This window comes from Eubalaena glacialis, chromosome 16 (assembly GCF_028564815.1).
Source record: "Eubalaena glacialis isolate mEubGla1 chromosome 16, mEubGla1.1.hap2.+ XY, whole genome shotgun sequence".
Classification (NCBI taxonomy): Eukaryota; Metazoa; Chordata; class Mammalia; order Artiodactyla; family Balaenidae; genus Eubalaena; species Eubalaena glacialis.
Window position 1 is genome coordinate 14996498 of NC_083731.1, and position 12206 is coordinate 15008703.

Consider the following 12206-nt stretch of genomic DNA (forward strand, 5'->3'; position numbering starts at 1 on the left):
AGCGGGGGCTACTCTTTTGTTGCGGTGCGGGGGCCTCTCATTGTCATGGCTTTTCTTGCGGAGCACAGCCTCTAGGTGCTCGGGCGTCAGTAGTTGTGGCACATGGGCTCAGTAGTTGTGGCTCGCGGGCTGTAGAGCGCAGGCTCAGTAGTTGTGGCGCACGGACTGAGTTGTTCCGCGGCCTGTGGGATCTTCCCGGACCAGGGCTCGAACCCGTGTCCCCTGCGCTGGCAGGTGGATTCTTAACCACTGGCATGCGAACTCTTTTTTGGGGCATGCATGTGGGATCTAGTTCCGTGACCAGAGATCGAACCTGGGCCCCCTGCATGGGGAACGCAGAGTCTTAACCACTGCGCCACCAGGGAAGTCCCCGGTCTTCGTATTTTAGATAGTGGAAGATGTATACTCAGTACTCAGTCCAGGATTCTCTGAAACGCAAATGTTTCCTTTGTGACCTCCAGGCCTCTTTTAATTCCTCTGGTGCGCAGAATGCCTCGTGGATCATCCGTGATTCCCAGGCAGTGTGCTGTGACCACCCACAGTGCCGGTGGGGCCTCCCTGCGCTACTGGCAGCACCAGCGGGAAGAGGCAGGTGGCTCCAGTCCAGGGCAAGGCTTCGGGATTAGGATTTCGAAGTATGGAAACGTCTGTCCTCTGATAATTGAGGAGTGATCATAATGCTTGGAGAAACAAGTACCAGGCTGATGTTGAACATGGAGAGCTTGCAGGCCACCCCTAACTAGAACAGAACAACCAGCGAGTTCCCAGCACGCCTGGCCCCTGTGTGTACCTTCTCGGGGACCGCAGGTGGGGAGGACAGGTCTCTGCTTGCCCAGGGCCCTCAGGGTGGAGAGGAGGAGCCTGAAGCCTCTGCCTGGACCAGAGACACAGAGGTCGTCAGGGGCCTTCTCCCTGCGAGATGAGGTCTCTGCCTGCCTGTTGGTGTGTAAGTGGGGTGACCGCAAAGAGCAAGGGTGGGTTCGCCCAGTCCCTTCCGCTGAGAGGGGAGGAGTGGCCTGGGGGGTTGTGTATTATTCCCGGGACCCTTAGAAATGGCCCCCGCCTTACCCTTAGAAAGTCCTCATTTGGCCTTTGTCTCAGGCCACTTTTGCTGATTGTCTCTGGTCCAGGTGGAGCCTGTAGGAAGGCACATGTTTGTTTAAACTTACTTTGGAACTCAGCTGATGGATTGGAAGTAAGCAGAATCCTCTGGTTCCCTCAGAGCTGTACTGGGCCTTTGCATTTATTTCCCAACACTTCCTTCCATGTGTCTCTCACTTCCACTCAACCCAGAAGACTGAGGAGTGGCTACTGGTGGTAAAGATACTGTGGGCTGTGAGCAACCACTGAGGGCCACACAGCAAGGGAGAGGTAGAGGGAGCATTGAGCAAAGGATACGGGGGACCTGCAGAGCAGACCTGCTGTGTGCACCCTGCTGGTTCTTGAGTGTATACATTAGCCATTAGATATCAGTAATACCCATAGTGATGACCTTGAATCATAAATGAGGGTGATGCTTTTCAATCCATTTTCTTTCCTTTTTTTTAAACATATGTAAGTTTTTATTATAACAAAAGTTTTTAAAAAATTGAAGCATGATTGACTTACAATATTATATTAGCTTCAGGTATACAACGTAGTGATTAAATATTTCTGTACATTACAGAATGATCACCCCCGTAAGTCTAGTTACCCTCTGTCACCATAGAAAGTTTTCCAATATTATTGACTATATTTCCTGTGCTCTACGTTACATTCTCTTGCCCTATTTATATTATAACTGTAAGATTGTACCTTTTAATCTCCTTCACCTATTTCACTCATCCCCCCACCCTTCTCAACCCGTCATTTTTTAAGAAGTCAGGCAAGTAGGTGACTCATTTTGACAAGACTGCATTTATAATTGTTCAATTTTTAAAAATCTGCTTAGAACCGAAACTTTTTATTACTTTCCAGAAAAGTTGGCTTTTATGAATGACTTCTCAAGAGTGCTTGCTCTGCTATGATCGCCTGTAAGAAGCAATGAGTTTGCCAAGCCCTTTGTGAAACCAGCCTCTGCCATTCAGAATAGAATAGGTCTCTTCCCAGAACTTCGGGATAATAAAGTGATCATAGCTTACACTTGTTTTTATGCTGGTTTCAGAGCACTTTGAGCTGTTTGTTGTATTTCATTTAGCTGTCCCAGGATTCCTCTGAGGTAGACGAGGCAAGTATTTCCACAGACAAGGCCCTGGAGGTGCAGGAGGGCACATGATGGGCTTAGGGGGTCATGTGGCTTGCAGGTGGCAGACCTGGGTTCTGAAGCACAGCGTTCCGATTCCTAGGCCAGTGTTCTTTGCCTTCTGTCCTGAGGCTTCCTCTCCTGCCACAGCTTCCAGTGAAGGCTCACAGAGCCAAGACTTTATGAGAACAACTTTTTTTTCTGATAACAGCTCTGTGCTCCTCTTTCAGCTGCTTCCCGCAGTGTGGTTTTTTGTTGTTTTGCTTTTTTTTTCCCCCTGAAGATTTTAAAGAACATTTCAAAAATAGAAAAACAGAATAGTGTCGAAAGGTAGCAGAATGCAGCACCCTAGAATATGGCTTTCTGGAGTAAAGATTATTTTGAGCTGACTTTTTTGAGAAATAGACACAGGGACATTTACATTGATAACTCCATTTGTAAGGGCCTCTCCTTCTCTGTGCCTGGAAGAGAAGGTTGGCTCTAAATCACAAAAGAATCTTGTCAATGGAGATTGGGTTTGCATAAGGAATCCAACTCTACCTTTCTTAACTTGTTTACTCTGCTTTTCCTAGTAACCTCTCATAAGGCTCCCCCCTCCCCCCGTTTAGCTGGAACCTCAGGACTTGTGTGCATATAGGTTTTTCTTGGAAGTACGATATGTCTCATGGAATTCTGATTAAAACCCTTTGTGGTACTTGTAGGTCATTCGGAGCAGGTCTGTAGCCCCTCCAGACTCAGATGCCATGATGATGCAGGAGAGGAGGATAGCAGATGTTTACATGAGGTTAGGTTCTGCATCCAGAATCTTCCAGGGAGAGGGAATTTAAGGCTCCATCCCTAATCTGTTGAACCTAAACCAGTTCCTAGAGGCTGGGCCTCAGGCCTGTGAGTGCTCTTAACCCCTCGAGGTGATGCAGCCACGATGGAGACCACTGTGTAAAAGAGGAGTGAAGACAGATATAGAATCCTGATGGTTATTATTTCTCCAGATTCACTGCTTTTCCTCCTTAGCTCTGTATCTTTCTCAACTCTAACTTTGTCACTTCTTCCCCAGTTTCTAAAAATTAACTGCCTATTCATTTTCCCACAAGCTCACTCATTTGTTTCTTTGTGTGTTAGATGGTTTCTATTTCCTGTATTTTTTTTTCACCCTCATGACTCAGAGGTGACGGAGTTGGGCAAGAAATATTTAAAGTACATGGGGGAGGGACTTCCCTGCTGGTCCAGTGGTTAAGACTCCGTGCTCCCAGTGTGGGGGGCCCGGGTTCGATCCCTGGTCAGGGAACTAGATCCCTCATGCCACAACTAAGACCCGGTGCAGCCGAATAAAATAAATAAATAAGTAGGCAAGTAAGTAAATAAGGAAAGAAAAAGAAAGAAAAGAAGGAAGGAAGAAAGAGAAAGAAAGAACATGGGGAAACATGGAGGAGAAACTAGAAAGAAAGAACATGGGGAAACATGGAGGAGAAACTGTACCTACTGGGGAAGTTCTACCATCAAACTGTGTAAGAAATACCCCTAAGAAGTAAGAGGTGGGGTTAAATGTGAGGTGCTTTCAGGAGGCTGAATACGAAGGACTCCACCAAGAAATATTTGCCCGAGAGACTCTTGTGAAACCTCGAACAATGGGGCTTTGTCGTATTATATTGGGTTGTTTTAAAAATCCTTTATGGTTTTGCAGTCGTGAAGAATTCTTGTGAAGGAGTAAGAACTATATTCTCAGTTGGTTTGTGGAAAGAATATTCACTGGGTCATAAGTTGGTGCCAAAGATGAAGGGTTTATTGGAGCAATGTTTTTTTTTTTTAACATTTATTTATTTTTATATTTTTATTTTTGGCTGTGTTGGGTCTTCGTTTCTGTGCGAGGGCTTTCTCTAGTTGCAGCAAGTGGGGGCTACTCTTCATCGCGGTGCGCGGGCCTCTCACTGTCGTGGCCTCTCTTGTTGCGGAGCACAGGCTCCAGACGCGCAGGCTCAGTAGTTGTGGCTCACGGGCCCAGTTGCTCCGCGGCATGTGGGATCTTCCCAGACCAGGGCTCGAACCCGTGTCCCCTGCATTAGCAGGCAGATTCTCAACCACTGCGCCACCAGGGAAGCCCTATTGGAGCAATTTTTGACCTTGTTCCTGCTTATCCAGAAAGTTTTCATTTGGTTAGTTTCAAGTTTGATGATGAATATTTTTTCAGTTGTTTTATTTCTCACTAGTTGAGGGCTAGGATCAGGAACAGACAGCAGTTTGGAAGCTTTGGGCCATGGACTGGAATTACTCTTTTTTTTTTTTTTAAAAGATTTATTTATTTATTTATTTATTTATTTCATTTAATTTGTTTGCTGCATCAGGTCTTAGTTGCGGCATGTGGGATCTTCGTTGTGGTGTGTGGGCTTCTCTCTAGTTGTGGCGTACGGGTTTTCTCTAGTTGTGGAGCACAGGCTCCAGGGTGCGTGGGCTTTGTAGTTGTGGCGTGCGGGTTCCAGAGCACACGGCCTCTAGTTGAGGTGCACGAGCTCAGTAGTTGTGGCACGTGGGCTTAGTTGCCCCGCGGCATGTGGGATCTTAGTTCCCTCACCAGGGATTGAACCTGTGTCCCCTGCATTGTAAGGCAGATTCTTTACCACTGGAACACCAGGGAAGTCCCTGGCATTACTCCTTAATGAGACTGTTTGCTCACCTGAGTTATTAAAGATGGTCTCAGTGAAAAAATCATGACGCTTAGGCAGTAGTGACCTGCCTTTATTTTGTACTCTTTTTTGCTGAATTTGTTGCATCTGTCGGTATTCTCTTTGGTGGGTTTCCGACGTTAGGCTCAAACGGAGAGCTGAGTAACGGGGAACAGTGATTCCCAAAGATAATTATAAGTTTTAGGAAAGTTTGGGACGGCAAGTGTTACCACTGGGCTTCTGGTGGAGAGCCCCAGGTTTGTAGGTTGCAGCACTGGGCTGCCCTTGGCCATACCCGGGCTGGGACTGCCCAGGTATACAGTTTGACATTCTTGCTTCTCTGTGTAAGCCTCCACATTTCCATCTCAGTAAATTCTAAACAGTGTGTTTTACCATCTACTGCATGAGGGGCTCTTCCATGAGCTCTTAATGCCTCTAGGGGTGAATGAAGGGGCATGCTGAAAATGTAACAGTGAGCCTTTGTGTCCTTGAGAACTGATTATCTGGCTCTGATCTGATGATCTTACTCATCATGATTGTTCAACTAAACAGTGTTACCTTCCTTGTCTGTAGTAGATGAAACCTTCCGTGACCTCATGGAAGGCGAGGCAGTTGGTGCAGCCTGTGAACATGTGTGTAGAGCAAGACAGGAGGGTTGGGGTTTGATGTCACACCAATTTGAGGGACGGGGACAGCTTTCTGTAAATATCCTGATTGGGTACTAGTTGGTTGAGCACAAAATGCATGTTAGTTTTGTTTCACATTTGGAGTTTTGGATTCTCCATCCCTTCCTCTTGCGTGTGGGTTCTTCAGCTTCAGACAGACAGAAGAGAGCTATCAAATTCAACCTGTCATTTGTTTACCATGTCTGTGTCAGTAAGGAGGGATTGCTTAAAAGGAAAAGCAGAGTTCCAGAAAGATTTCCAAACTTTTGGCACTTTGTCTTTTGAGAAGTCTGTGGAGGAAAGGATGTCGAGGGCGGAGGTGTTTACTTTTGGTGACTTGGATTTGTGTTGAGTGTTTGGTTTTCCTTGATGGGGGAGAAGGGTAACTTTCGAGGGGTGACTAGAGGGAGGAAGTAGGTTATGGGGTGGAGTGGCCGTTTGGCAGGGTGGGCAAGTGTTGCTGTTTTGCCTTTAGTTTGGGGAAAGAAAATTGCTTTCACTAAGTCTTTCTCAGGAGGTAAGCATCAATGCCTCCGAACTCATTGGTTTAGGATTTTAATTTTTGCCTTGGGGAATAGATGATTGGTAACATTTCTTCCAAACCAGCAGCTGCAGTGTATGGCGGATGGAGAACCATGGATGACATCATTTTTTAGCTTGGCTTCTGTCCTGTTTAATTTTTGACTCCAAGGAACATCCCAGCTTCTAGTGGGTAGAGACATATTCACACAGCGCCCCCTGTGGTTGAGAGCCTGCGAACCTCCCAAGCTTTGTTTCTCTGTGATGCTCCCGCAGAAGCTGGGCTCCATTCTCTTGATCTCTGGACATGTGGAGTTTGGGTTGGGAAAGAGTGGATGTGTTTACGCCAGTGTCTCATTTCATAAAGGCTCTTAAAACAGAAGGTGATGGCAAGAGCCTGTCTCCTGTACATGAACCATCTTGACTTTCTGTTGGGCTGGGACGTTGAGAGTACAGGGGAGAGGGGCAGGCTGCCAGCAGGGCTTGTTCCTATGGAAGCAGATTTCTTACCCTTCTTCAGCTTATCTTCGGCTAAGACTTACTTGGTATTTTGCCAAATGCTTTCTAAAGCACCGGTTGTAATATTTATTGAGCATCCACAGTGTACGAAGCACAATGTACGTAAGGCTTTATTGTCTATGTAAAATTTTTGCTTAAGGTTAAAACTGTTGTCTGCGTGTGTTATAGAAGATAGTGGATATGTGGATTTTTCTTTTAGATTAACCACGAATGTTGCATTTTGTCAAAATGCCTTTTTAACAAGTAATAATAAAAGTAAAGCTTGTGTTAAGAAAAACTGGTTTGGCTTGTGTTTCTAATTAAGGCTTTTTTTCTTTACTTTTAGGAAAGCACCAGAGTAGTTCAGCCCATAATTTTGGGGAAAATTATTGGTTATTTTGAAAACTACAATCCCACTGAATCTGCTGCTTTGTACGAAGCCTACGGCTATGCCGGAGTGCTGAGCGCCTGCACGCTCGTTTTGGCCATTCTGCACCACTTATACTTCTATCATGTTCAGTGTGCGGGGATGAGGTTAAGAGTAGCCATGTGCCATATGATTTACCGCAAGGTAAGTGTCATCCGGTACCACAGTGTGTACCTTTCCTGAAGTACCAGAAGCCTTTTGGGAAAGTTCTCTGTAAAGTAAAAATTTTATAACTAGTAAAAATTGTGACTCACTACATTGTACACGTGTAACTTATGTAATATTGCACATCAAGTATACTTCAGTAAAAAAGTAAGAAAAACACATTGTACCCGGGAAAAAAAAATTTTTTTTTAATGACTGTACTCATTTACACCATACTACAGAGGCTTGCTATTTGCATCAAGCCAATTTTGTTGTTTAAGCAAACCTTACAAAAATATAATGAAAAGATTTGTGTTGAGATCAGGTCAGGGCTGCTTTTGATAACTTTCTTTCACAGTCCACTGCATAATATGCAGTAAATTTGTAATGAAGTCTATAAGCATCAGAGTTATCAAGTTGATTTTTACTGTTTTCATGCCTAAATCTCATAGTGCTATTTATGGAGACCCTGTTGTTGTTCATGAAAACCTTTATTTACACAAAGTTGTATTTAATAGTAAGCTTCAGTGATTGGATCTATAAAATTAAATCTAGGAGAGAAGAATGTATTTGAGAAAGGGAATGTTTATATTTTTAAGTGACCCATCTAATCATATTCATTATAATTATGTTAAGTAAAGAAAAATGTAAATGGAGTCCATGCTACATAGAGACTCACTCATTGTGTTGTAGAGTTGTGATTGTTCATAACAGCATTAAAGAAAATAGGTGTTTGGGATAAAACTTGAAATTTTTCATTGTTTTTAGTAATTTGGGGGAGAATTTGTTACCGTTCATTCAAAGTCTTTTTCTTAATACATTTCCCTTTTTTCTTTAGTATGTATTATAGCAGTTTTAATAAGACCTGGTTTGATGTTTTCAGTGCTTTTGTATTGAGAAATGCCCATAGAATTATTCCCTGGTCTTAACTAGTATAAAAGGAGTAAGGATTTCAGGTGTCTTTACAAAGGAATTGCCACAGATACACCAGTGTCAAGAGCTGAAGGGCTCTTTATAAACTTGATCCTGGATATTTCTTTTCCCTATTTACTTTTTTAAGAATTTTCATTTGACTGTATTGTATACTTGAAATTTACTGAGATAGCAGATACCCACGCAAAGGACAACTACATAATGGACATGTTAAGTGGTTTTACTACAGTAATTATTTCCCACTGTGTATTTATATCAAAGCAACATGTTAATACACCTTAAATGTATACAATTTTTATTCAAAAACAATTAAATTGTCCTTGAAAGCCAAAACCAAACAATTTAAATTGAAATTTTCACTTCTTTTACCTAGTTCTACTTATTTAGACCTTCTGTTTCTTGGGAGTACTTTTCTTGGCAAAATGGAAGATGTGTCATCATCTTTTCTTGAGCAGAGTCTTGTGAATCTTGGGAGTCTGTGAACCCAGGGACCTGGCATCTCACTGTCTGTGTTTGGCTACAGCATCTGAGCCAGTTTCCTCCTGGGTGACGTGGAAATGGCAGTGGTGCCCGTACACTCTAGTCAGGGGTCTTCCTTGTCGTTCATCATCATCTTTGTTATTCTGTGTCACCTTCTACTATTTAGGAGACGGATACTCAGATTCCCACAAATCAGCTAGATACTTGTCTTTCCAGATCATGCTTAGCTCCCATAAATAAATAGGAAATTTCACCAGAAGTGCCCTGTGAAAACCTTTCCTTAGGTCTGATGGTTCAGTCAAACAGATCGCTCTTTGCTGCACAGGTGAGCCATTGTCTACCTGTTTTTCTTCCTCTTCCCACTAACACTTGGAAACGTTGCCATTGGGAAATCTGATATAATCTGGCACATTTGCTTAGATGAATGTAAACATGTCCCAAAGCCATTAATTTGCCGGCTTGATTAGGGTAAGAGAATTGTTCTTTACGAAGTCAGCTATTGTTGGGATTATACCATAGACGTGACCTGAAATTGCAGAAACGTGGGAAGGACCAGTTTCCTCATGCACAGCCTTACATCTAGGATCCGGCTCAGGCGTAGAAATATGACACTTCTTAGCAGGTTACAGGTGGGCTAGTTCCTTAGGGGAAAAGCTGGTGCTGCCGAGCAGCTCTGAACAGCCCCTCTGATCTTTGAGGTTTATGCTTACGCCCCCCGCCCCTGCTAATCCCTGGTCCTGGGGAGAAATCAGGTTGGGTGTTAGAAATGGAATGGCTGCTAAGTCACAGATGTAACTTTGAATGATCTTGTGGGATGTATCATATATAAGAATGACTTGTCGTTTATCTACCTTTCAGCTGCTTTGGTAAAATTACTTTTGATCACTGCTTTTTGAAAAAATTGTAGTAAAATATACACAACATCAGATTGTCCTTTTTAAGTGCACAGTTTAGTGACATTAGGCACATTCACATTGTTGTGCAGCCATCATCGCTCTTCGTCTGCAGAACTTTTTCATCTTCCCAAACTGAACCTCTGCACCCATTAAACACTTAACTCCCCACCCCCTCTCCCCTCAGCCGTCACCATTCTACTTCTCTGTATGAATTTGACTGCTCTAGGTGCCTCATAGAAGTGGAATCATACAATGTTTGTCATTTTGTGTCTGGCTTATGTCATATAGCACAGTGTCTTCAAGGTTCATCCATGTTGTAGCAGGTGCCAGCATTTAATTCCTTTTTAAGGCTGAATAATACTCCATTATAGGTTTTGTGTATCCATTCATCTGTCAATGGACATTTGGGTTGTTTCTACCTTTTGGCTATTGTGAATAATGCTGCTGTGAGCATGGGTGTTCAAATATTTGTTCAAGTCTATGCTTTCAGTTCTTCTGAGTACATCCCCAGGAAGTTGAATTGCTGTATTACATGCTAATTTTATGTTTAGTGTTTTGAGGAACTTCCATACTCTGTTCCACTGTGGCTACATCATTTTACATTCACACTTGATCATTGATTTTTCTGTTTAACTTGAGGACTAAATGAGAAGTTTTTATGAACTGTGACATTTTGTTTGGACCAGTGGCTCCAGTTGTTGGTCTGTTGAAACAGCTCATGATGGTCTCTTCAGGTTCCTCAAATCTCTAGGGCATTTTTTCGAACTTCTTACCAAATAAAGGGATTGTGGAACACGGGCTCTGTTTTTTGTAAAGTCAGCAGACTAGCATTACAAACACAGGTTCCTCAAAGGAATAGTGTTTTAAACATTATATTCACTCATTTTAGAAAATCGCCCCCAGTCCCTGGTGATATTCCCAGCATGAGTTGCCATCACCTTTACAGTGAGACCAGTGTCTTAATTCCTGTCTTTGTTCTTGGTTGGGACAGAGAAGAAGGAGAACTCATCCAGCTTCAAATCTCAGAGGGTAACTTCCCCAGCTCAGAGCATGGGAGGTGGGCCCGGGCTGGGGAAAGATGGTAACTTCAAGCAAGCTGAGCCTGGCTTGAAGACAGCTGTTGATCTCCAACCCCAGTCAGTAGTGAGAATGTATCTCCCAGTTTCCAGTCCTGACCTTGTCTTCGTGCCTGAATGTTACAGGTGTTCTGACCTGGGGCAGACAGCATGATAATCTCACTAAGCAGGTTGATCTTGTCATATGGCACAGAGATTTTATGTATTATAAAATGCATAGGGCACAGATATCTTTCCTTAAGAGGCTCCTTAATAGCCTAGTGGACTGTAGGTTTCCTGACTTTGTGTGCAGTTTGTAGAACTGTGGCCGTTCCCCATGGTGGGTCCTGATGATGGGTTGGTTTGCTCTGAACGCCAGGTAAAGCCAGAGCGGATAGTCATGGAGATCACTGAGTGTTCTCTGCTGCTTGTTACCCAGTGCAGACTTAGTTGCAGAATCTAATTAGTTTGAGCAGATTTCTTACTGTGGCTGAAATCATCACTCTCTTTAGTGTTACCCAAAGGATAGTTTGCAGGAGAGATTTGTCATTCTTTGTTTCAGCTTCTAAGATGAGTTGACTCGCTGCAAACACCCTAATTTCCCTTTATCCTTTATTGTAGGTCTGTCTTACAAGAATTTATGTACAGTTAATCCTGGATATTTGTAGATTTTGTGTTTGCGAATTTGCCTGCTTGCTAAAATTTATTTGTAATTCTAAAAATCAGTACTTGCGGCTCTTTCATGGTCTTCTGCGGGTGTGCACATAGTCTCTTAAGTTTTTTGTCATCTGACATGCATATTCCCAGCTGGGGTGAAAACAATATGTTCTTGCTTTCATACTATGGAACAGATGCCCTCTTTTTGGTCTACTTGGTGCCTTGCTTTCCACATTTTTGTATTTCTTGGGGGGTGATTTTGCAGTCTAAAGTGGCCCCTAAAGAGGGCTGAAGTGCTGTCTGGTGTTCCTAAGCTGAGGAGGGCTGTCATGTGTCTTACGGAGAAAGTATGTGTGTAGGTGAGTAAGCTTGCTTCAGGTATGTGTTACAGTGCTGCCGGCTGTGAGGCCAATGTTAATGAATTTACAACAGCAATTAAATAAGGTTAAGTAGAAACATACGTAAAACAAGGTTATGTGAGTATTGAGGAGATGGTGAAGACGTTGTTACCAAAGGCTGCCAGGACCCTAGCCCTGTATTTCCCTCAGGAGCGATGAATATTCACTAGTTCACATTCATCGTGACTGTAGACCATGAACATTGTCAGTAATGAGAATCGACTGCTGACTGAAGGAGGTTGTTTCTATAGATCAGCATCCTGCCTAGAGAAATATTCTTACTTACCTCAGATCTATTTTCAATCATCTAAGTGATGTAGTTCTATTTTCAGTTTGGGGGGACATACATGCTCGTTGTATCCACACTATTTCTATTTCATGGTTTCAGGTAACCATCATCTTTCTGAGTGAAAGACCCTTTCTCTTTCCTTTAATCCTGTCTCTTAAGACTCCCTCCCCCTCTCAACCATTTTATTTCTTTTTCAGACACTTCAGCTCAGTCATATATATATGTTTATAAATTTATTGATTTATTTTTATTTTTGGCTGCGTTGGGACTTCATTGCTGAGCGCGGGCTTTCTCTACTTGCGGAGAGGGGGTTTCTCACTGCCGTGGCTTCTCTTGTTGCGGAGCACGGGCTGTAGGCGCGCGGACT

General features: G+C 43.3%; 1 protein-coding gene across 3 annotated transcripts in view; it reads left to right on the plus strand.

The window, feature by feature from the left end:
• The window catches only part of ABCC4 (ATP binding cassette subfamily C member 4 (PEL blood group)), a 218320-nt gene that overhangs the window by 50183 nt on the left and 155931 nt on the right, over nucleotides 1–12206 (plus strand). For 2 of the 3 annotated variants that reach the window (XM_061171226.1, XM_061171227.1), the window contains exon 4: nucleotides 6907–7131. In XM_061171226.1, coding sequence (XP_061027209.1) covers nucleotides 6907–7131 — 225 coding nt within the window. Of the gene's footprint in view, nucleotides 1–3627; nucleotides 3727–6906; nucleotides 7132–12206 lie in introns of those variants that run through there. The other variant, XM_061171228.1, reaches the window with a different exon arrangement.